Consider the following 25,138-nt stretch of genomic DNA (forward strand, 5'->3'; position numbering starts at 1 on the left):
CCCGCTACTGCTAAGTTATTGTGTTATACCATGGAAACGTGCTACAAGCATCACTGTTTATATTTTTATTTCTTTGCTCAAAGATCTAAAAAAAGTGGAGACTTTGCCTTTAGCAACTAATCAGATTTTAACTGTCATTTTGTAGATTGTATTAAATAAATGACAACTAGAATCTGATCTCAATTTTTTTAAACCCGCAGCTTGATAAATTAACCCCCTGTTGTTCAAAATACACAACACTTCCCCCAGTGAAGAATCAAGATAAAAGTGGATGCACCATTTCAAATGCAGGTGGTATAAGCACCTCATCACCACATTTACATAACACTGTCCTATTTACAGAGCAAAGTAACGAGGCCTAATTGAGGGTATGTTACATTTCCATTCTTGGCTTTACCATTACCTATATAAGTGTTCCAATACAAATATACCTTCTGATAGCAAGCCATTTATTTTTACACACTGACTGGTGCAAAACACAGTTATAGCTGCACCAATCCTTAGTATCCATCACCAGTAACTAGTAACAATCACCAGCCATTTGTAACAATTACCAGTCACTAGTACCTACTACCACCAGTCACTAGTAACAATCACCAGTCACTAGTAACAATCACCAATCACTAGTACCTACTACCACCAGTCACTAGTAACACTCACCAGTCACTAGTACCTACTACCACCAGTCACTAGTAACAAACACCAGTCACTAGTAACAATCACCAGTCACTAGTACCAACTACCACCAGTCACTAGTAACAATCACCAGTCACTAGTACCTACTACCACCAGTCACTAGTAACACTCACCAGTCACTAGTAACAATCACCAGTCACTAGTACCAACTACCACCAGTCACTAGTAACAATCACCAGTCACTAGTAACAATCACCAGTCACTAGTACCTACAACCACCTGTCACTAGTAACAATTACCAGCCACTAGTAACAATCACCAGTCACTAGTACCTACTATCACCAGTCACTAGTAACAATCACCAGTTACTAGTACCTACTACCACCAGTCACTAGTAACAATCACCAGTCACTAGTAACAATCACCAGTCACTAGTACCTACTACCGCCAGCCACTAGTACCAATCACCACTCACTAATAGTCACCACTAGACCACACTTGCTAACTAGAGCTCTTTGTCTTTAAAATTTCACAATATCCTCTTTACAGTCACTTGATACAGACAGTATGCATAAAGAAAATAAAAGTCACTTCCCCACAATGAAACATGGCAAGCTTCTCTCAAACCAAAGCGGTGGTTATGAGTCACCGCTGTTCAGATAACAATAGCGAAACCTGTAACCTCTGTCATCCCCACAGACCTTTCTTGATCACAGCAGTGTGATGTGATACTCACCCTGAGAGGGGTGAGGAGGGGTGAACATTTATCACATTATATTCTAATCTACAACCAAGTAATAAAGTCTCCTAATGATAGAAAAGAGGAAATGTGCTCAGAAAACTCCATAAAGTTAATGAGTGGCAGATATATGTCAGTTGTGCGCCAGATAAAACAATCCGTTTTTGCAGCCTCTGGTGAAATTGTCTCACAAAATGAAATGACATTAGACATCCTGGGCCTGATTCATGTTCATATGTAAGTCCATTTGCATTTCCTGTGTGAATTAACTCTGCATGTGCCCAGATACGAACCTTCACCAATGAACGCAATTTCCTGAACTTCATCATCATTATCATCATCATCTACATTTATTTATATAGCACCAGCAGATTCCGAAATGCTTTACAATTGTAAACAAACAGTTATAAAACAATACTGGGTAATACATACAGACAGAGAGGTAAGAGGGCCCTGCTCGCAAGCTTACAATCTATGTGACAATGGTTTGATACACAAGGGTACATCATATTGAATATTTGTCCAGCTAGAATGCAAAGGATACAAAGTATTTAGTGGGCTGTATGCTCATTCACACATCTATGTTGTTCAGAGGGTTGCTGTCTTGTGTTATCTGTGTAGAGGGTGGTAATAGGGTAACCTAGGAAGATTAGGAGGGTGGTAGGGGAATAGCATAATCTTGTCTGAAGAGGTGGGTTTTCAGAGAATGCTTGAAGGTTTGAAGACTAGAGGAAAGTCTTATTGTGCGAGGGAGGAAATTCCATGGAAAAAGTCCTGTAACCGGGAATGGGAGGAAGTGAGGAGAGTAAAAGAGAGACACGGATCTTATGCAGAACGGAGGTGTCGAGTTGGGAGATATTTTGAAACAAGTGAGGAGATGTATGTTGGTGCAATTTTGTTGATGGCCTTTTATGTTAGTAGAAGAATTTTATATTGGATTCATTGAAAAACAGACAACCAATGTAAAGACTGACAGACGTAAAACGGTTTGCAAGGAAAATCAATCTATCCGATGTGTGCACAATAGATTGTAGGGGCTTGAGTCTGATTTTGGGAAGACCAGTAAGGAGGGTATTACAATAGTCGATGCGGGAGATGATGAGTGCATGAATTAAAGTTTTTGTAGTGTCTTGTGTGAGATATGTTCATATTCTGGAAATGTTTTTTAGATGTATGCAGCATGATGTAAATATAGAGTTGATGTGGGGAACAAAGGATAGTTGTGAGTCAAGGATTACATCTAGGCAGCGAGCTTGCGGGGTGGGATTTATGGTCATGTTGTCAACAGAAATAGAAATGTCAGGCAGTATGCTTCTATTGTTGGGTGGGTATATTAGATTTGTGTATAATCCCCATAGAGATCATACCGAAATCCAAAGAAGCTTGTTAGTTTTCCATGAAAAGTGGTGTAGATAGAGAATAGCAGATGACAAGGACTGAGTCTTGTGGTACTCCAACTGATGAAGGAAGCGGAGTGGAGGTTGTTCCAGAGAAATTAACACTGAAAGAGCAATTAGATAGGTAGGATGAGAACCAGGATAGGACAGTGTCTTGAAGACCTGGGGATTATAGCGTCTGTATGAGGAGAGAGTGGTCAACAGTGTCAAATGCAGCAGAGAGATCCAGGAGAATTAGAGGAGAGTAATCACATTTAGTTTTAGCTGTGATCAGATCATTGACAACGTTGGTCAACGCAGTCTCTGTGGAGTATTCAGAGGGAAAGCCTGATTGAAGAGCATCCAATAGGTTGCTTAAAGAAAGAAAACGTGTGAGGCGAGTGCAGGCAATTCTCTCGAGAAGTTTGGAGGGGTATGGAGCTGAGAGATGGAGCTGTAATTTGTAAGAGAGTTTGGGTCAGAATTTAGTTTTTTTAGAATAGGAGTAATCACTGCATGCTTGAATAGTAATGGGAAGATACTAGTGGAGAGATATAGATTACAGATTTTAGTTAGAGAATGAGCACATGAGACTTGGACCTACCAATTTGTGAGGGTATGGGATCAAGTGGACAGGAGGTAGAGTAGAAAGATAAGAAGAGAGTAGAAACTTCCTTTTCATTTGTGGGATCAAATGAAGACAGGGTGTCAGAGGGTAGTGGGAAGGAATTGAGCTGATTGCCAGTTGAGGGAGATGATACCATTTCAAGTCTGATCTTATCTATTTTGTCCTTGAAATAGGAAGCAAGATTTGTGGTGGGAGAATTGGGAAGAGATTTAAATGTATTAAAAAGGCATTTTGGGGTTAGAAGCCTGAGCATAGATGAGAGATTGGAGGTATGTTTTTTTAGTAGTGTCCAAAGCATTTTGAAAGGAGTGGTAGAGAGGAGTATATGCACTGAAATCATTACAGGTACAAGATTTACGCCAGTGGTGTTTAGCTTTACGAGAAAGATTTTGTAGAGTTCATGTTACTTTAGTGCGCCACGGTTGGCAACAAAATCTACACAGAGTATGAAGAGTCTCTGGAACCACTTGATCCAGGGCTGTTGCTAGGGTTTGGTGAAAATGAGGAACTGTCCTATCAGGGGAGGAGAATGTAGAAATTGGGGAGAGAAGGTGCAAAACTGTTGAAAATGAATAGAGTTAATGTTCCTGCTGTTGTGAGGAGGTTTGGAAGAGCTTGACAGCAGGAAGATTAAAGAACTGGGAGTGAGCGAGTAACTAATAAGGTGATGATCCGAGAGGAGGAAAGGAGTATTAAGGAAATCAGAAACTGAGCATAGTCTAGAGGAAACAAGATCAAGGCAGTGGCCATCCTGATGAGTAGCCAATTCAATCCATTGGGAGAGGTCAAGTGAGGAGATTAGAGAGAGTAGTTTGGAAGCAGCATTGGAACGTGGATTAGAAATAGGGATGTTGAAATCACTCATGATGATGGTGGGGATGTCAGAGGATAAGAAGTGAGGGAGCCTGGCACAGCGGTGTTCAAGACTTAATGTAGGAACACAAATGACACTTACAATTGCCTACAACTTTATGCTACCGATTCAATCCTGGGATCTCCTAAGTACGCTTGATTTAGGAGTATCATTTGCACCCACTACAAAGCATTTGTAAGTGCCGACTGATAGTTATGACTGTCAAGGAACAACTAAATGCAACTAAAATAGACGATGTAAACGCATTGTACATATAGTAAGCATCTTTAAGTAATCAATGTAAAAAAATATATACATATTATTTGAAATGCAATATTTAAATAAATGGTTATACTGATAATACTTGTTATTTGATTTTAAGATAAAAAACATCATATGTGTTCTGACCTTTGGCTGTACTTACGCATGTGCATGTGTTGCCGTTAGCATGTGCGTCTCTATGTACGGTAATTACCACTTAGGCAGAATGTACTTACACCCAGATTCAAGTAGGAATTTATTTTGAGATTTGAATGGGGTCGGAATTGCACACAACTTCCGTGCTCTTTTTTCACAATGCAATTTAAGTGCGAGTTCTGTTCAGATTTGAATCAGGTCCCCTATCTTCACAAAGTGCTGTTGTATCAGGCTGTGGTGATGAAGAGGAACCGGTTACGCAACCAGATGCAGCTGCAGTTTACCAGGCACATGACAAATGTCTTCCCCATCAACCATATCCGAGAACACACACCACAAATAAAGGCACGATGTGGCCACAGGCAAATTGTTATTTACCATACAGCAAGTTAAAGTAATAACTTAATACCAGACAGCGGCTTGGCTTTCATTTCTCCCTCACAGATAAGCTTGCAAAAAAAAGAGCCAGAAAAGCTTCTAGGCCAAGAAATAAAAGCCGTAGATTATCTTATATCCCAACCACCCTCACAAGCCGAAAATCATAGATTTAGAAAAAATATTTTGAGTGACATCACTCAATTCAAGCTTCTCATTCTCACCTTCAAAGCTCTCACAAGCTCTTACCCTTCTTACATCTCTGACTCCGTCACTACATGATTTCCCTCTAGTCCTCTTAGATCTGTCTCTGCACCTCTCCTCCTCTCTGATAACTACCTCTCACCTCCAGGAAGTGTTATCCTGGCTTATGGAGTTCCCTTCCCTGCCTATTCGCACTGTCCCTTAACCTTCAATATATCAAGAGACTGAAATTTGTCCCTTCTAATTAAACCAACAATTTTAATGTTTTGGTGGATCTTCAAAAGTTCATTAGGAAAATTACTTTGAAGAAATTCTTTAAAAATAGAAAAGATGATACAATTATCATTAGTGAAAATAAACAGAATTTTAGCTAGCAAAAAATCTACATTTTTTGTAACTTTTTGTAAGGGGTCTGTAGTAGAAACATTCAAAAACTCGGTGAAAGAATATTTGCAGGGAATAAAGTTAACAAGAAATGAATGCAAATTATATTTGACCAAGGCAGAAAGATTGGCCTTACCAAACATTGAAAATGAATAAGGAAATTGTTATAAAATCCATCTATAAGGGGACAGTGTGGTCATACAAGACATAGAAAAGTACCATCAAGAGGTTATGCAACAACTGAATGATTCAGATACTTAAATGAAATTAAAGGACAATCCTACCAACATGATTTAAAGGAAACTAGATATTTTCTTTGGAAAAATTTGAAAAGATAGGTACCATTTCGGTTAAATACAACTGATTATAAAAATAAACATTCCATCAATTCCACTATTATACACTCTTTCAAAAATTCATAAAAATCCTCTGCGCCCCTCAGGTAGACCTATTTTGGCTGCCCAGGAATCAATTACTTCACATTTGTCCCATTATTTGGATTATCATCTTCAACATTTTATGAAATTAATTAGATCATATTTAAGGAATACTATGGTTATTTTGAATAGATTAAAAGATGTAAAATGGCAAGACACATACTCACTAATTACAGCAGATGTAAGTTTACTTACACGATCATTAATCATGAAAAGGGTATAGAGTTTATTACATATTTTCTGGATCAAACAGAAATGAAAAATGATCTAAATAACTTTATTACTGAAGGAATTAAGTTTATCCTTAAGATTATTTTTTTTTGTATTCAGACAGTTACTATTTGCAGAATCAAGGTACTGCCATGGGAACCAGATTTGCCCCTAGTTATGCAAATGTGTTTATAAGGTGGTGGGGAAACACCCACATTTGGAATGACAACACCATAGGGGCAAATTTGGTTTCCTGGTATCAATACATTGATGATATTTTCTTTGTATGGCAGGGGATGACACATCTCTGGATAATTTCTACAAAAAACTTAATTAAAATACTCTTAACATCAAACTGACTTTTGACAAAAGTAAAGAAGAGGTACATTTCCTAGTTTTAAGAATTTATATTAAGGAGAATAAATGATTACCCAGTAATTACAGTAAACCTGAATTAAAATTATTTTATTTCAATTGACAGTAACCACCATTATAAAATGGTTGGAAAGTATTCCATTGAGTCAGCTCCATAGAAGCAAACGGAACTGTGCGGGACCTGACATTATTTTTAAACAGGCACATGGTTTAAAGAGACAAATCTTAGACAAAGAGCATAAGGAAAGAACTAAATAGAATTACGGTGCGAGTACAAAATCTGGATACAGAAAATATCCTAGTTTAAAAAAAAAATGAAACAGAATAATAGGGAGTTTTGTTATAAAATAGGCATTCCATTTATTACAGGATGTGGTTTCAAAAAATCAACAATTTTGATATATAAAGACATACACTTTAAGGAACAACCTGGTTAAAAGTTGTCTTTCTAAATGTAGATGAGAACTCAACAAATCTAAGTGTTTCCTTAGATGTGGATCCGGTACAGTGTGCAAATATATAAGGAGTGACACTACAAAATTTATGGAAGTTAAATCTTCCAACCCAGGACAAATATATGAGCTAAATGAGTTTATGACCTGCAATTACAAAAACTGTATTTATATATTAAAATTTATTTTTAAGAAACAGTATATGGGAAGAACTTTGAGGACATTTAAGGGGGCTGGGGACAGTATATGCCTGTGAGTGGTCATCTGCCCTGGAAAACTTGGAGCAAAAGTGCCAGCTACCCACTAAACAGCGACGTTTCTTCACATGTATACTGTCTACTCTGGGGTAAGAGTCCCCCCTTTTTCCTGCTGCAGCACTTTGAATGCTACTTTTTCTGGGAGAATATCTCCATATGTAATGTCTTTTTAAATTTTAATAAAAGATAATGCACTATAAGAAACCGAATTATAGTAACAATGAAGAAAGCTTGAGAAGATAAGTATATTGTGGAAAGAAAAATAAGCAGGGAAAATTCCAGTAAAAGATATATGCCATTCTTGGAAAAATATCTTGTTAGTGTGTTTACTGAGGGGTGCGGTGCCCATCTATCTATATTGTTGGGTGTTGCATGCGGATTACACCTATATTTTATTTGTGCATTAAATTGGTTTAAAACACTTTAATAAGCTGACTTTTGCAGTATTGCACTATGATACGTTTTGTTTTCTTTTTTTACATATATTTTTGGGAGGAAATTTGAAAGAACATACTCCTTAATCACTTGCTTTTGGATTTTGGCATGAATATAATCATCTCATTAAGAGCTCAACAGCATAAGAAATAGGCACTTGAAGAACATCACTTGTATCAAATACTGAGAGTTTTTGTGTATTCTCGACAAGATTCATATGTGGGAAAGAAAGAGAGATAGGAAAAGAAAAAAGAAAAAAAATATATATACACAGTTTGAATTGTTTTACTTTGGAATATATTATTAATTTGAGTTTACCATAAGTGCCACTTCTGTTGCTAGTTTTGTGTTAAGTATTGATTATTTGTAGGCTCACATGTGGGTCGGAGTCCAGTCACAGAGGGCTGCTTTCGATTGTTTGTGCTGATTCACTTTAAACTTTTTTACAGTTGTAGTATTAGGAATGTTGTCTATGATCTTAGGAACTGACAATATCTTAATGGTATCCAGAGTATTTTATATTTTTTTTGTGACTTTTGGCAGAAATGTCCTCTTCCATTGGAGACAGATGTCGCTGGGTACCGTCTAGTTCCAGCCTGTCTATTTGTTTGTTAAGATCTTCTATTCTTCATTTCTTCTTTATTGTTTAGAACAATAAAGAAGAAAGGAAGTTTCTTCTTTATTGGTTTAAATAAAAACAAACAAGAATCCAGCACCTTTTTGTAACAATTGATTTTCCTGCAACGGACCTTTCAGTTCAAGATCAATGTTATTTTTCAAATAAATTATCCAAATCTCTAAATTCCACTTAAAGATCAATAGAGATCACTATCCACCTTTATATATAATTTATTAGCTTTTTGCTTCATGGTATCATCTGCGTCTGTTACCATTCTAGATCTTCTGTCTTTGGTATTGTTAATAGCATAGATGTATTGTCCTATAGCAGGTACAGTAATTTATATACTGTGCATTGTATGACTATAATCTGTAGCACAGATTAGTGCCAAGTGACTCTATGTAGCGTTCTCCAGCGCTGCACAGTATTCTGGGTAATTAATCACTTTATTGTACTGTCCTGATACTTAGCTGTTCAATATACAAGACGCAGTGGCATAATGACACCATTATGTAATGTATGACTCACCCAAATAACAGAACATCTCTAATACAATCAATGCTCTATGCGATCTCGCAGAAACCCCATTTGCCTTAGTGGAAAAGAAGAAGTGGTCTGTGATATCGCTGAGCACGGGGGAAGTCTGGCAGCAATTATTTATTCTGTGTTTTCTGATGAAACATGTGACATGAATATTCTCCGCAGCTGGAGATACATCACATTATAATACTATAATAGCTTACTGTGACTCTAGGTTTTTTCATCAGCTGAATTTGGCATTAAGTGTTCAGTACGAATATTACAAGATGCTAACACTCTGTAGTATGTTGCTAGAATAGGGGGTGTGATAGAATTAGGAAAGGCTGCAGAGAGTACATAAATTGAGACACTCAATTTAAACAGCTCTATTTATGTATTTCTTTTAAAAAAAAATTAACAGTAGTTATTAGGTTTACTGCCCCTCTGCCAATCCTTATACTGGCTCCAGCCTAACGTTAACGCCACATTGCATTAGACTAATTTTTAACCACTGCACTTCAATACTGAAATTCCCTGCCTAAGACTGCAGGATGGAGCACTGTGTAGCACCTATCACCTGCATTTTCTCCTGCAGGCATTGTATCAGCAGAGTGGTGACTGTATAGGTGTCAGGCGCCGTCCGCACGGCCGCCTGACTGTATGATCGCGCGTCTGGTTGCTAGGCAACCAGACGCGTCATTTCCGGATCCTCGGCCGCCTGACCTCTGCAGACAGCGCGACCCGTTGCTAGGCAACGGGACGCTATAGTGATTCCCGGCGCTGAGGATGACAGCGCTGCAGCGCTGATTCTATTGGAGCACTCCAGTATTTAAACCTTCTCTGGCCCTCCTACCAGTGCCAGAGTATCAGGTCTTCCTGCCTCCAGCGTTTCTGTGTACCAGTTGCTATATTGTTCCTGACCTTCCTCGTGCTGCCTGTGACCCTTTTGACCCGGACCGTTTGACCACCCCTATCTGGATTCTGCCTTGTACTGCGCTCCCTGTAGATTACCGACCCGGCTTGCCTGACCATTCTTCTGGATTTCCCTTTGTACCTCCTCTACTTGAACGTTGCCGAACCGGCCTGTCTGACACTCCCTTGTATCTCGCTGTGGACTCTAGGAAGGACCGCGACCTGCGTGTCCCTGCAGCGGAGTCCATACTTCCTTGCGGGGGTTCCTGGTGAATACCAGGGGCACGTTAGACTCCGCGCCTTCCTCTGAGTTGCGCCAACAACAGCAGGTACCTTCTACCAGTCAAACACCCACTACAGTCGTGACAGTATACTCTGGCCATGACAACGGAGGGGTCTGGTGAACCGTCTGCTCGTGACCTACTCCTGCATTTGGCCCAACGTGTGGAGCAACAAGAAGCAGCCCAAGCGCATCTTCTACAATGTGTCCAAGGGATTGCTACCCGCTTCGATACATTTCAGAATGCTGCACCCGCTACACCAGCCATAACCTCTGCGGCATCCACAGCATCCAGTGTGGTTACGGTCTCTACAGCGGCCTCCGGTGTACGCATCCCGACACCCGAAAAGTTTGACGGTGATCCCAAGAAGTGCAGGGGCTTTCTGAACCAATGTGCCATCCAATTTGAGTGCAACCCAGGGGCCTTTTCTTCAGAACGCACCAAAGTAGCTTTTCTCATCTCCCTCCTCAGTGGTCAAGCCCTTGCCTGGGCCTCACCTTTATGGGAACAAGGGGGTCCACTTCTTCATAACTCCAACTCTTTCATTGAAGCTTTCAGGAAAGTCTTCGATGATCCCGGAAGAGTTGCTTCTGCAGCTACCAGCTTGTTAAACCTCCGCCAAGGTGACCTGTCCGTAGGGCAATACGCAGTTCAATTCCGAACCCTGGCTTCCGAGTTAAAATGGAATAATGAAGCACTGGTGGCAACCTTTTGGCAAGGTCTGGTGGATCGGATTAAGGATGAGTTAATTTCCAGAGAACTCCCGGCTGAGTTAGATTCTCTCATCTCCATGTGCATAAAGGTGGATTTGCGTTACCAAGAGCGCACGCAGGAACGCTCTCCTGGCAAACGGTTCATACCACGGCTAGCACCCCAGTTCCAAAATCCCATCCTGCCAGTGGACGAACCAATGCAAGTAGGACGCTCTAAATTATCCCTTGAAGAGAGGGAGAGACGCTTCAAACAACGCCTGTGTCTGTATTGTGGAGATCCGGGACACCTGCTAAGAGTTTGTCCCAAGAGACCGGGAAACTCTTCCTCCTAAATGGTGGCGGGGAGGCCGTTTTAGGAGAATCCACAGTTGCTCCCTATTCTAAAGAAAATTCTCCGGAATTTCAGATGGCTGTCATCCTGAGCACCCCCAAGGGTACCTTTTCCACCACGGCCTTTGTGGACTCCGGCTCCTCCGGGAACTTCATTTCGGCGGATCTAGCTTCGCAGCTCCAGATACCTCTGAACCCGTTGCCCCAACCGTTATCTCTGACGGCAGTCGACGGAAGTCGTGTCACTCACGGCTCCATCTCATCCGTGACTTCTCCTGTTCGGTTGAGGGTAGGAGTACTTCACAGCGAAATTATCCAACTTTTGGTGTTGCCGAGGTCCATTAATCCCCTCATCTTGGGGTTACCATGGCTGAGAAGACATTCTCCTCAGATGGATTGGGACCACGCTCAAGTTATGTCGTGGGGTGAAGGATGTCGCTTTGAATGTTTGTCTAGAGTCTTGCCTCCTAAATGTCAAGTAATGGCTCATTCCGAGCTAACCCACCTTCCTGAGGCTTATATGGAATTCCAGGATGTATTCAGTAAAGTGGAAGCGGAGATCTTGCCTCCCCATCGTCCCTGGGATTGCGCTATTGTTTTATCTCCTGACCAACCCATCCCCAAAGGGCGGACCTACCCTTTATCTCGTCCAGAGACGTCAGCCATGTCTCAATATATTTCAGAAAACCTGAAACGGGGATTTATCCGCAAATCTACTTCCCCAGCGGGTGCAGGGTTTTTTTTTGTTAAGAAGAAGGATGGGTCTCTTCGGCCTTGTATTGATTATCGTCCTCTCAACCGCATCACTGTCAAAAATCGATATCCACTACCTCTCATCTCCGACCTCTTTGACAAACTCAGTGGATCTCAAATCTTTTCCAAACTAGATCTCCGTGGGGCCTATAATTTGATTCGCATCAAAGAAGGAGACGAATGGAAAACGGCCTTTAACACCAGAGATGGACATTTCGAGTACCTGGTGATGCCCTTCGGCCTCTGCAACGCCCCAGCCATCTTCCAAACCTTCGTTAACGATATCTTTCATGACCTGTTATACACTTCTGTGGTAGTATATCTAGACGATATATTAATATTTTCTAAAGATCTGAAGACTCATCGGGAACAAGTAAAGGAGGTCTTACGTAGACTTCGGGAACATCACCTCTATTGCAAGCTGGAGAAATGTGTGTTTGAGATTAGTCAGGTATCTTTTCTTGGTTTCATCGTGTCGGGTCAAGGTCTTTGTATGGATCCCTCCAAGGTGTCAGCTATTCTGGACTGGCCTCAGCCACAAGGCCTTAAAGCTATTCAAAGGTTCATCGGCTTTGCAAACTATTATCGCCAATTTATTCAGGGATTCTCCACCATTATAGCCCCCATTACAGCGTTAACCAGGAAGACTGCCAACCCTAGGGTCTGGTCTTCGGAGGCCATGTCGGCCTTCATAACGTTAAAGAAAGCATTCTCTTCAGCCCCAGTTCTGTCCCAGCCAGATCAAGAACGACCTTTTTTCCTAGAGGTAGATGCATCCTCAGTAGGCATTGGGGCGGTGCTTTTTCAAGAGTCTCCGGCTGGCTCACACAACCCGTGTGGGTTTTTCTCCAGACGATTTCTTCCAAGCGAATGTAATTATGGAATAGGGGACAAGGAATTACTGGCCATCAAGGCGGCTCTGGAGGAGTGGCGACATCTGTTGGAGGGGGCTATATTTCCTGTTACTGTGTTTACCGACCATCGGAATCTAGTGTTCATTCAAGAGGCCCGTTGCCTTAATCCTCGGCAAGCCCGCTGGGCATCCTTCTTTGCTCGATTTGACATGAAGCTCACATTCTGCCCGGGAGCCAAGAATGGACGTGCTGATGCATTATCTCGCTCATTTGACGATTCCGATCGTTTAAGACCATTGGTTCCGCAGCATATTATTGATCCTTCTAATATCGTAGCCCTTACTAGGACCAAAACGTCCTCTCCTCCTCCAGGCCGGTCATTTGTGGAACCCCATCTCCGATTCAAGACCTTGCAGTGGGCTCATTCATCCCGCATTGCCGGCCATGCTGGAATAAAGAAGACTACATCGCTGCTTTGCCGACGCTTCTGGTGGCCTAATGTACGTGCCGATGTTGAGAGATTTATTGCTTCCTGCACTACCTGTGCTCAACACAAAACTTGTAGAAGAGTCCCGGCAGGCCTTCTTCGTCCACTTCCTATCCCCGATGCTCCTTGGGAAAGTGTGGCCATGGATTTTATCACAGACCTACCCCTCAGTGCAGGGTTTACCACTATCTGGGTGGTTATTGATCGATTTTCGAAGATGGCACATTTTATTCCTCTAACTGGACTGCCCACGGCCAGTCGTCTGGCAGATATCTTTATCAAGGAGATATTCAGACTACATGGGTGCCCGAAGGAGATCATTTCGGACCGCGGAGTCCAATTTACATCCCAGTTTTGGAGAACCTTTTGTAAGAGAGTAAACATAGAATTGAAATTCTCTTCGGGATACCATCCGCAAACCAACGGACAGACGGAGCGAATCAATCAGGATCTCGAGACATTCCTCCGCTGTTTTACCTCCGACAACCAGAATAAATGGTCTCAATTCCTTCCTTGGGCGGAGTTCTCCCATAATCAACACATTCATGAGTCTACCGGATTCTCTCCGTTCTTTATTGTATACGGAAGTCACCCTGTGTTTCCGGATCCTTTTCCAGTGTCCTCTTCACCGGTTCCAGCTGTAGATACTCTTTATCGGGAATTTTCTCTCATTTGGGCTAAGACTAAGACGGCTTTACTCAAGGCTACTCAGCATCACAAGATCTTTGCAGATCGTCATCGGAGGGCCACTCCTCTCTTAAAGGTGGGAGACCAGGTATGGCTATCCACCCGGGACCTAAGACTAAAGGTCCCTTCTATGAAGATGGCTCCTCGATTTATTGGCCCGTACACCATCATGCAAGTCATTAATCCTGTATGCTTCAAATTGAAACTTCCTCCTTCTCTGAGATGTCATAATACTTTTCATGTCTCATTACTACGACCACTGGTACTCAATAAATTCTATCGACCTCCCGGTCGTCCCCCACCAATACAAACCTCTTCTGGAACTGAATTCGAAGTCAGTCGGATCTTGGCTTCTCGCATTCTTCGTGGCAAACAGCAATTTCTGGTCCATTGGAAAGGATTTGGCTCAGAGGAGAGATCATGGGTGGACAAACAGGACCTTCACGCTCCTAGAATTCTCAAGAAGTTCCTTCAAACAGGAGGAGGAAGAGGAGGGTATACTGTCAGGCGCCGTCCGCACGGCCGCCTGACTGTATGATCGCGCGTCTGGTTGCTAGGCAACCAGACGCGTCATTTCCGGATCCTCGGCCGCCTGACCTCTGCAGACAGCGCGACCCGTTGCTAGGCAACGGGACGCTATAGTGATTCCCGGCGCTGAGGATGACAGCGCTGCAGCGCTGATTCTATTGGAGCACTCCAGTATTTAAACCTTCTCTGGCCCTCCTACCAGTGCCAGAGTATCAGGTCTTCCTGCCTCCAGCGTTTCTGTGTACCAGTTGCTATATTGTTCCTGACCTTCCTCGTGCTGCCTGTGACCCTTTTGACCCGGACCGTTTGACCACCCCTATCTGGATTCTGCCTTGTACTGCGCTCCCTGTAGATTACCGACCCGGCTTGCCTGACCATTCTTCTGGATTTCCCTTTGTACCTCCTCTACTTGAACGTTGCCGAACCGGCCTGTCTGACACTCCCTTGTATCTCGCTGTGGACTCTAGGAAGGACCGCGACCTGCGTGTCCCTGCAGCGGAGTCCATACTTCCTTGCGGGGGTTCCTGGTGAATACCAGGGGCACGTTAGACTCCGCGCCTTCCTCTGAGTTGCGCCAACAACAGCAGGTACCTTCTACCAGTCAAACACCCACTACAGTCGTGACAATAGGTGAGTAGTGGCGCTGGGTAAGAGAAGAAGCATCATCTCCTTCCTGTACCTCCTTCTATTTTCTCTGCCATTCAGCGGTCTACCACCACAATGAGTGCAGGGGGATATGCAGCTGATAGGTACTACACAGTGCTTCTACCTGCGAGCAGTAATACAGATTAGGTTAAAGCAGGAGCAAGATGGAGCTAGGAGATCAGTGGGAACCTTTTCTTTGTTGTTCCTAGAATTGTGCAGCTCAACCAGGCTATGCGTCACTTGTTCTGGAAGAACTGACATATTTTTATTCTGCTTGCTGTCAAACATGGTGCACCCCCACCGCTTGGAGATTTGTGGGGGCTCAGTGGGAAGACCCTAACCAACATTTTGTGTATGTGTTGGGGTATAACTGAGAGAGTAGAGTGCACCATAAACAGCATCTACTTCATGTTTATTTACTCTATGATTTAGTGTGACGGAAGCTTCCTCCGTGGATGGGTGAGTATCTCTGAAACACCTACCTGAGATGTCACCTGGATGATGAGGACACAGAAGATGAGGAAAGTTCCCACAAGACGAGTCATCGCAGCTGCATCAATCTTCATGGACCTGATTAAATAAATGAATTAGTCATGAGGATAACTTCACCATACGTCTTAATAGATCAGACAAGTTGTAGGCTCTCTCTGACATGCAGGAAATGTGCTCCCTCATTACCCTGGGAGAACTATTTTATATTTTGTCAATAATAAATTAAATTACTTTCCATATAAATGTGATTAATGGAAAACATCTTTATACTTCAGTAGAATAGGAAGAGTTTCAATGCAATACAATGATCATTTCTGCCATCTTAGCAATACAACATTATGTATATACAGTAAGCTGGACATGATGTAAAGGATCTTTGAGAAACGTTCCAACACCAGCAATATTTTTGGTTGCTAATATTCTGACTAGAGATTTCCCAGATAACTAAACCACCGGACACAGAGACAACAATTTACTTTCATTGCTTTATAATAGAGGTGGAGATAAAGTGAAGATATATTAGAGACACTTGGGTATTTGGATCAGAACAAGTACCCACTCGTTTTACTCCAAAACCACCTGTCCTAATACTTTTTAAACTATATCTATATAAAAGAAGAAGTTTGTTTGTTTGTTTGTTTGTAGTTGAATATCTCTACGACACCCCTGAACGATCCAGATGAAACCAACAGTATGTGGTCCAGTTGGATCCCGGACAGACTTTAAGGGGTTTAGGGAATCGGTCGGTCCCCCAATTAGTGTACACTAGCCAGAACTTTGAACTGCAGAGCCTGTTCTAAGCGTTCCACTGCATGGATTCGGCCAAAAATTTCAAAAGACTTTCAACATTGATTCCCAGAATGCATACTAATGGGTGTAGGCCACAGTCGGACCTCCCATTGGTGTACCCTGGCCAGAATTATGACCCGGGGAGCGTGTTGTGGACCCTTCACTGGATGGATTTGGTTTGTTTGCATTCGGACACCTCTGCACCGATTGGGATGAAACCAATGGGAGCTGGTCCAGTTAGATCCTGGGTAGGTTTTAAGGGGGTTACCTTCCATTGGTGTACGCTGGGCAGATCTTTGGCCTGGGGAGACTGTTCTGAACTTTTTACAAATTTGGACGAAAACTTCACAGATGGGTAACATTGGTTCGCAGAAGACCTACTAAAAGATTGAGGTCCCGTTCAGCCCCGATGGTGCACTCTGGCCTATTCTGGGCCTTCCAATGTATGGATTTGGATAACAATTAATATAAAAACAAAAAAAATGACACTGGGCGGCCACCTAATGGGTGTGTTCAAAGATCTGCTAAGCTGCTAATTTTTAAAAAATGTTGACAGTTACTTCAAACTCATTGAAAACTTAAAAAACTTCAAGATTTAAAGACGGGAAACGCCAGGTACTTCAGCTAGTAATTGCTAAATTTAAAATGCTTTAAAAGCTGTCTTATATAATGTACTAATAATACTTCCCAAATATATGAGACAATTTGAGGAGATATATGAGATAAACTTCTGATTGTGGATTCAAATAGTTTCCTACACAATAAAAGGATTATGCATTCACGAGATATATAATATATCTACAGTTTTCATTATTAGGGAATAATACTTACACCTGGCATTAAAACAGAGTTACATTACAACACAGCAACCTTGGACTGATCCCCTTTACATCAACTTCAGCACCTAGAACCTCAAACTGAGAACTTCACAACCAGCACCTCACACTGAGAAACTCACAGATAAGAAATAGGAGCTCCCCTATTTGTTTGATTTATTATCTGTGCAATTATTGCTTCTACTATGTGCACGATCACTCCTGCAGATCACTGATTCAGCAGGTTGATACCCAAATAGTTATAAGCTTCAATCAGCTCTCAGTCTGGCAGCCTCAGGTGTGCAATCATCTACTACATTCTAATCATCTTGCAGTTCTATTTGGTGCTGCTGCCTTTATAAACTTCTTCCTGGCAGCATACCAATGCTGGTGATAGTTCCTGCTTGACCTAGTGTGCCTTGTATCCTGGCCTGTTCTGTTATCAGTGTTTGACCCAGGTTATTTATAGGAATTGCTGTCTTCTGCACTCCCGACTCTTGACTATGTTAAATGGATAATTACTACATGTGTCCAGATACCACTGATTGTTATATGAGGGATAATTACTAAATGTGTCCAGATACCACTGATTGTTATATGAGGAATTATTACTACATGTGTCCAGATACCACTGATTGTTATATGAGGGATAATTACTACATGTGTTCAGATAGCAACCAAAACCATTATCCACGTGCTTATCATCTCCAGGCTGGACTACTGCAACCTTCTCCTCACCGGCCTCCCCCGCTCTCGCCTCGCCCCCCTCCGTTCTATACTCAATGCAGCTGCGAGGCTCATCTTCCTTTCTCGCCGCTCCTCTTCTGCCTCACCTCTCTGCCTTGGCCTTCACTGGCTCCCCTTCCCCTACCATATCCTTTACAAACTTCTTACCCTCACCTACAAGGCCCTCTCCCACTCTACTGCCCCCTATATCTCCAATCTCCTCTCCATCCACACTCCCGCCCGGTCCCTGCGTTCGGCCAATGACCGTCGCCTCTCGTCCACTCTGATCACCTCATTCCACTCTAGAATTCAAGACTTCTCCCGAGCTGCCCCCCTCCACTGGAATGACCTCCCACGCTCCATCCGTTTGTCCCCTAACTTGTGCTCCTTCAAACGGGCACTCAAAACCCATCTCTTCCTTAAAGCCTACCAGCCTTCCACCTAACCCTCTCTCCATGCTCGCTCCCATCCCCTTGTTCCTCCTTTGTTGGGGTGCGCGCTTGCTCCCCCCCCCCTGACTCCCTTTGTGCCGGCCTTCTGTTTCCCCTCCCTTTAGGATGTAAGCTCTTATGAGCAGGGCCCTTCTCCCTCCTGTCTCTCTACCTTCTCTTCTGCTCCTACTCCATTACATCTGCTTTGCCTGGAGCCTCTGAAGTTTTGGTACTACGTGTTTATTGTTCTGTACTGTTATTCCCTGTACTGTCCATTGTTTGTACTGTGTTCGCGCTGCGGAAACCTTGTGGCGCCTTATAAATAAATAATAATAGTCATCATCATCATCATTTATTTATATAGCGCCAACTTATTCCATAGCGCTTTACAATTGGGGACAAACATAATAAACTAATAAACAAACTGGGTAAAACAGACAAAGAGGTGAGAAGGCCCTGCTTGCAAGCTTACAATCTATGGGACAATGGGAGATTGACACATGAGGTTAAGTCTACATTTTGCATTTTGGCCCAGCCAGACTGCAAAGGTAAAAGTGACTCATAAGCTAAATGAACCCGTCAATGTTGGTCAGGGGGTAGTTGTCTTGTGTGAAATTGTGTAACTGGCTAAAGGTAGCGAGGTTAAGAGGGTGGCTGAGGAATATTATAAGCTTGTCTGAAGAGGTAGGTTTTCAGAGAACGCTTGAAAGTTTGTAGACCAGAGGAGAGTCTTACTGTGCGAGGGAGAGAATTTCTATAGAGTGGGTGCAGCCCGAAAAAAGTCCTGTAACCGGGAATGGGAGGATGTAATGAGGGTGGATGAGAAATGCAGATCTTGTATAGAACGGAGTTGCCGAGTTGGGAGATATTTTGAGACAAGAGAGGATATGTATGTTGGTGCAGCTTTGTTGATGGCCTTGTACGTTAGTAAAAGTATTTTATATTGGATTCGGTACAAAACAGGCAGCCAGTGTAGAGACATACAGAGTGATTCAACAGAGGAAGAACGATTTGCAAGGAAAATCAGTCTTTCCGCAGCGTGCAAAATAGATTGTAGAGGTTTGAGTCTGTTTTTGGGAAGACCAGTAAGGAGGGAATTGCAATAGTCAATGCGGGAGTGCATGAATTAAGGTTTTTGCAGTGTCTTGCGTGAGATATGTGCGAATTCTGGAAATGTTCTTTAGATGTATGTAGCAGGATTTAGATATAGAGTCAATGTGGGGAACAAAGGATAGGTGTGGGTCAAGGATTACACCTAGGCAGCGAGCTTGTGGGGTGGGATTTATGGTCATGTTATCAACAGAGATAGAAATGTCAGGTATGCTCTTGTTGGTGGGAGGGAATATTATTAACTCTGTTTTAGAAAAATTAAGTTTGAGTTGGCGAGAAGACATCCAAGATGAAATGGCAGAAAGACAGTCAGTTACACGGGACAACACAGATGTCAAGAGATCAGGAGAGGATAGATAGATTTGGGTATCATGCGCATAGAGATGATACTGAAAGCCAAAGGAACTTATTAGATTTCCAAGAGAAACGGTATAGATAGAGAACAGCAGAGGACCTAGCACTGAGCCTTGTGGTACTCCAACTGATAGGGGAAGCGGAGCAGAGTTGGCTCCAGAGAAATTAACAGTGAAAGAGCGATTAGAAAGGTAGGATGAGAACCAGGATAGAACAGTGTCTTGAAGACCTAGGGATTGCAGTGTTTGTAGGAGAAGAGAGTGGTCAACGTTGTCAAATGCAGCCGAGAGATCCAGGAGAATTAGGAGAGAGTAATGGCATTCAGTTTTAGCAGTAATAAGATCACTTACAACCTTGGTCAACGCAGTCTCTGTGGAGTGTTGAGAACGAAAGCCAGACTGAAGAGGATCCAACAGGTTATTAGCGGCAAGAAAGCGTGTGAGGCGAGTGTAGGCAAGTCTCTCTAGAAGCTTGGAGGGGCACGGCAGCTGAGAGATGGGATGGTAATTTGATAGAGAGTTTGGGTCGGAATCTTGTTTTTTTAGAATAGGAGTAATCACTGCATGCTTGTATAGTGATGGAAAGATGCCAGTAGAGAGCGAGAGATTACAGATTTGAGTTAGAGGTGAAATGAGCACAGATGACAGGGATCTACCAATTTGCGAGGGAATAGGATCAAGACGACAGGAGGTAGAGTAGGAAGATAAGAAGAGCATAGAAATTTCCTCTTCATTTGTGGGGTCAAATGAAGAGAGGGTGTCAAAGGGTAGTGGGAAGGAATTGAGCTGATTGCTTGTCGAGGAAGAGGATACCATTTCTAGTCTGATCTTGTCAATCTTGTACTTGAAGTAGGAAGCAAGATCCTGAGCACTGATAGTAGATGGAGGGTTCGGGGTGGGAGGATTGAGAAGATATTTAAATGTTTTGAAAAGGCGTTTGGGGTTAGAAGCCTGAGCATAGATAAGATATTGGAAGTATGTTTGTTTTGCAGTGTCCAGAGCATTTCGATAGGAGTGGTAGACAGAAGTATATGTGAAGAACTCATTAGAGGTCCGAGATTTACGCCAGTGACGTTCTACTTTACGGGACAGTTTTTGAAGATGTCGTGTTGCTTTAGTGTGCCACGGTTGACATTGAAGTCGACGTGTAGTATGTATTGTCGCTGGAGCCACTTGATCAAGGGCCGTTGCTAAGGTTTGGTGAAAATGGGGTACTGCCATCTCAGGGGATGAGAATGTAGAGATAGGGGAGAGAAGGTGTTGGAGAGAGGTGGAAAATTGTTGAAGATTAATAGAATTCAGATTTCTGCGGGTATGAGGAGGCTTGGTAGAGTTAGACAGTAGAGAGGTTAGAGCAGTGGGGGTGAGCGTGTAGCTGATAAGGTGATGATCCGAGAGGGGGAAGGGTGTGTTAAGAAAATTAGAAACTGAGCATAGTCTAGAGAAAACAAGATCAAGGCAGTGGCCATCCTTATGAGTAGATGATTCAATCCACTGGGAGAGGTAAAGTGAGGAGGTTAGAGAGAGTAGTTTGGAAGCAGCTTTGGAAGGTGGGTTATCAATGGGGATGTTGAAATCACCCATGTTGATGGTGGGGATAATACCACTGATTGTTATATGAGGGATAATTACTACATATGTCCAGATACCACTGATTGTTATATGAGGGATAATTACTGCATGTGTCCAGATACCACAGATTGTTATATGAGGGATAATTACTACATATGTCCAGATAGCACTGATTGTTATATGAGGGATAATTACTACATGTGTCCAGATACCACTGATTGTTATATGAAGGATAATTACTACATGTGTCCAGATACCACTGATTGTTATATGAGGGATAATTACTGCATGTGTCCAGATACCACTGATTGTTATATGAGGGATAATTACTACATGTGTCCAGATACCACTGATTGTTATATAAGGGATAATTACTAAATGTGTCCAGATGCCACTGGATTATGGATATAGCACAGTATTTCTTATATCATAGTTTGTGCACAATCTCCATGATGAAATCAGGAAGAAATAACTTGCAGATTTATAGTGTGTATAATTATAAGTATGTATAAATGATAAACAAGAGTTCAACGCAGTATTATTTATCTCTCATATTAATTGCTATAGTTCCAGCTTCTGATTACTTTAAATGACATTATTTTATTGTAGTACTCATGTTTATCTATAACTTTCACTTAATACATGACATTAAGAGCGGTTCTTCCCTGTTATCCTGAGATACAACACAATGCTGCCATCTGTGTACAACCATACGCTCAGTGATATACAGACGTGGCTGAAACACACAGAATGCTGCTAGAAAGAGAAGGTGATGTACTTAGCAAAAGTTGCACAAAGGAGGATACAAGACCATAAGTTAAAGTGTTCAGAAGGTGGGTAACCCAATTTCTTTATTATAAAAATGCACAATAAAAATATTTTCATTTTATACATTTTTATGGAATAACAGCTCAGAAGGAATCACTCAGAAACTATGAACAGTACGAGAAGGAAATGTAACAAAAATAATGGGCAAAAAAGGGAATAAAAATAATAATTAGATATGTTCACTGACCCCTGTGTTCTGGTTTTGGTTTTGGTTTTGGATCTGAATTAGCTTCGTGTTTTGGCTTTGGTTTGGTAAAACCGCCCTTGTGAGTTTTGGTTTTGTGATCCCTTTTTTTATTTTTTTGCTAAAATCATAACATTTTGCTCTTTTTTTCCCTACATTATTATTAACCTCATTAACACTAATTTCAAGTCATTTGGTGTCAATTGTGATCATCTCACAGATCACATTATTATTTTATACACTTTCAGACAAAGATTGCAGCAACCTGGCTGGATGGTAAGCGACAGAGCAATGACACAAACACACGGCAGTTCACAGCACATCTAGGAAACATTGGCGCACAGCAGTGGCAGAAAAGAAAAGTGGTGCAAGATGTAATTGTCCTTGGGCCCTCCCAAACACCCTTATGTAAGATATTGAAAAGGACATGTACAGTTTAACAAATCAAGCAGTCCAGCGACAAGCAGTGCCACTTTTGTGGCTGAAGTGCTTGGCTTGTTTGGGCCCCCATAAAACAAGCTAACAATAGCTTAGCTGCCTTAAGCCCAACAGTGCTATCAATGAACTCTACATTATTAATCCATTACTAATCGTGCTGCATATTTAATCTCCTTCTCCTCCGTGGATACCTCCCTCTCATTACTGAAGAACTGACAAACTTATGTAGACACAGGAATGGATATTAAAACTGGAGTAGCAATAGATCTGCTTCAGACAGACTGTGACATGGAACATGTGGGCAGCATGGAGTCTGTCATGTTGCAATACGCTGCATTGACCAGAGATTTAAACCAATATATAGACACAGTTGAGGAGGCCGTACTTAAGTTAAAACGTGACCCACCGGATGAGATCCCGGATTTAAGAGAGCTTGTACACGAGAGATACACTGTGCTTCAGAAGAATAATACAGAGGGGGCCCTGAGGCAGGACGATACATTTTAAAGTTTAAAGAACAGTTAAGAGACCTGAGAAAACAAATGGGTGTGTCACTGGCTCCTGCAGACTAAGCTTTGGAAGATGATGACGAGGAGATTGCCGTCACCCTGGGCACGTGGCCGGTACGATGGCTAGTTGAGAATGAATCATGAAATCAGTCATTTGATCACTCCACCCGTTCCTTGGATAACTGTGGCAATTCTACAGCAAATACATAGACAGAGTGAAGCGGGCGGTCATGTACAAGGGGCCCCTCAAAGGTGGGAAAGGGATCCCAGATATCTCCACCATGCTGCAAGCCTTCTTTGTCTGCAAATGCATGCACAGAACTCTTATTGATAAGAACATTTGCCCTGCTGAGAAGTCCATGTCTCGTATCTTTTCCTCTTGCCTCTTTGAAGGAAACTTGGTTGGAACAAGTGGGACAGCTCCTTCCCTTACAACTGCACTACACCTTGGTTTTACTTGGATGTTGGACAATTTGTGAGGGAGCACCATCTGGAGGGACTTAAACCAGACTTGTGCAAGCCAAAAACTGTCCACAAGCTCATCAGAGCTAAATACATTATGGAGTCTGTTCCAGGGCTCCCTGCTGCAACAACAAAACACATGTGGGAGAATGTGGCCTCTAAGAGGCTGACTACTAGACACAAAGACATTGCATGGATGGCTATCCAGGGATGTCTGTCTCTCAGGACATTCATGCACTCCCGGAACCTGTACAGATATGTTCACTGCCCCTTATGCATCACCAGAAGGGAAACAGCACAGGGTATTTTTTGGGACTGCCCCACTGCACAGGCACTGTTGAATGCCTTGGAACATGACCTTAAGGACAGTGTGCCCAGAACTTGCCTTTCATCCCTTTCAGTATTTTATGAATTATTTCCTGGGACCCACAACATTAGGACAGTCCAGGAGGTCTGGCGCCTTATGAACTGCTTTAAGAACGCTATTTGGCTTGCCAGGAATCGCCTCATCTTGGAAAAGGTGAAGATGACCATCCAGGACTATCGAAGGGTAATCCACAGCCTGCTAAGAGGCTATAACACCATTGACAGTCTCCTTCTCACCCTATGTTTCTGTTTATTCAATAAAACCTTGGGCTTGTGTCTCCCCTCCCTTACCCCCTCCAACCCATTCCCCTATCACGGTTTGAAGTTTTGTTGAATGTCTTGCCTTAATTTATGCACTCTTATTTGGGTTTGTCTCAGTAAAGCTTCGGTCTTCTGTGTACAGCTGTGTATCCATTTTGATATCAGTACAATGTGACTGCAGATTTAGACCAAGACTATATTATTTCTATTTCAGCAATGACAATTAGCAATGGCGCAATGGAGCTCTCCTCTTTGTGTGTTACCTATATAACACAGTACAATGCGACTGAAGATTTAGATGACCAAGCCTGCCAGACCTATTATTTCTATTTCAGCAAAGACAATTAGCAATGGAACAATGGAGCTCTCCTGATAGTCACTGGAGACTTTGAAGAACACTGCAACCCCTCTTCTTTCTATTCTACCTATGACGCTGCCCAACTGCACTAGAGACTGCCAAGAACTGTGCTACCCCTTCTGTGTCCCTCTGTGAAATGGCGCTGGATCGTCGTGGAGGGTGGTACCTATAGAATCCAAAACTCACGAGATCCGACGACATATCAATGACGTTTTGCCTCGTTTTCAATTCCAAGGGTGCACGAAAGTACAGAGCCAGCTCAACTTGGTACTCGGATCTGCTAAGTTCGGGTGTGTTCGGTTCTCGGGGAATCGAGCCTGATCATCTCTATATATACT

The 25,138-nt window shown here is 42.4% G+C and overlaps 1 protein-coding gene across 1 annotated transcript in view; it reads right to left on the reverse strand.

The window, feature by feature from the left end:
* LOC142140650 (T-cell ecto-ADP-ribosyltransferase 1-like) overlaps positions 1 to 25,138 on the reverse strand; it is a 49,984-nt gene that overhangs the window by 18,698 nt on the left and 6,148 nt on the right. Inside the window, exon 2 of the mRNA XM_075198390.1 lies at positions 15,589 to 15,676. Coding sequence (XP_075054491.1) covers positions 15,589 to 15,672 — 84 coding nt within the window. The 5' untranslated portion in view covers positions 15,673 to 15,676. The remainder of the gene's footprint in view (positions 1 to 15,588; positions 15,677 to 25,138) is intronic.

This window comes from Mixophyes fleayi, chromosome 2 (assembly GCF_038048845.1).
Source record: "Mixophyes fleayi isolate aMixFle1 chromosome 2, aMixFle1.hap1, whole genome shotgun sequence".
NCBI lineage: Eukaryota > Metazoa > Chordata > Amphibia > Anura > Limnodynastidae > Mixophyes > Mixophyes fleayi.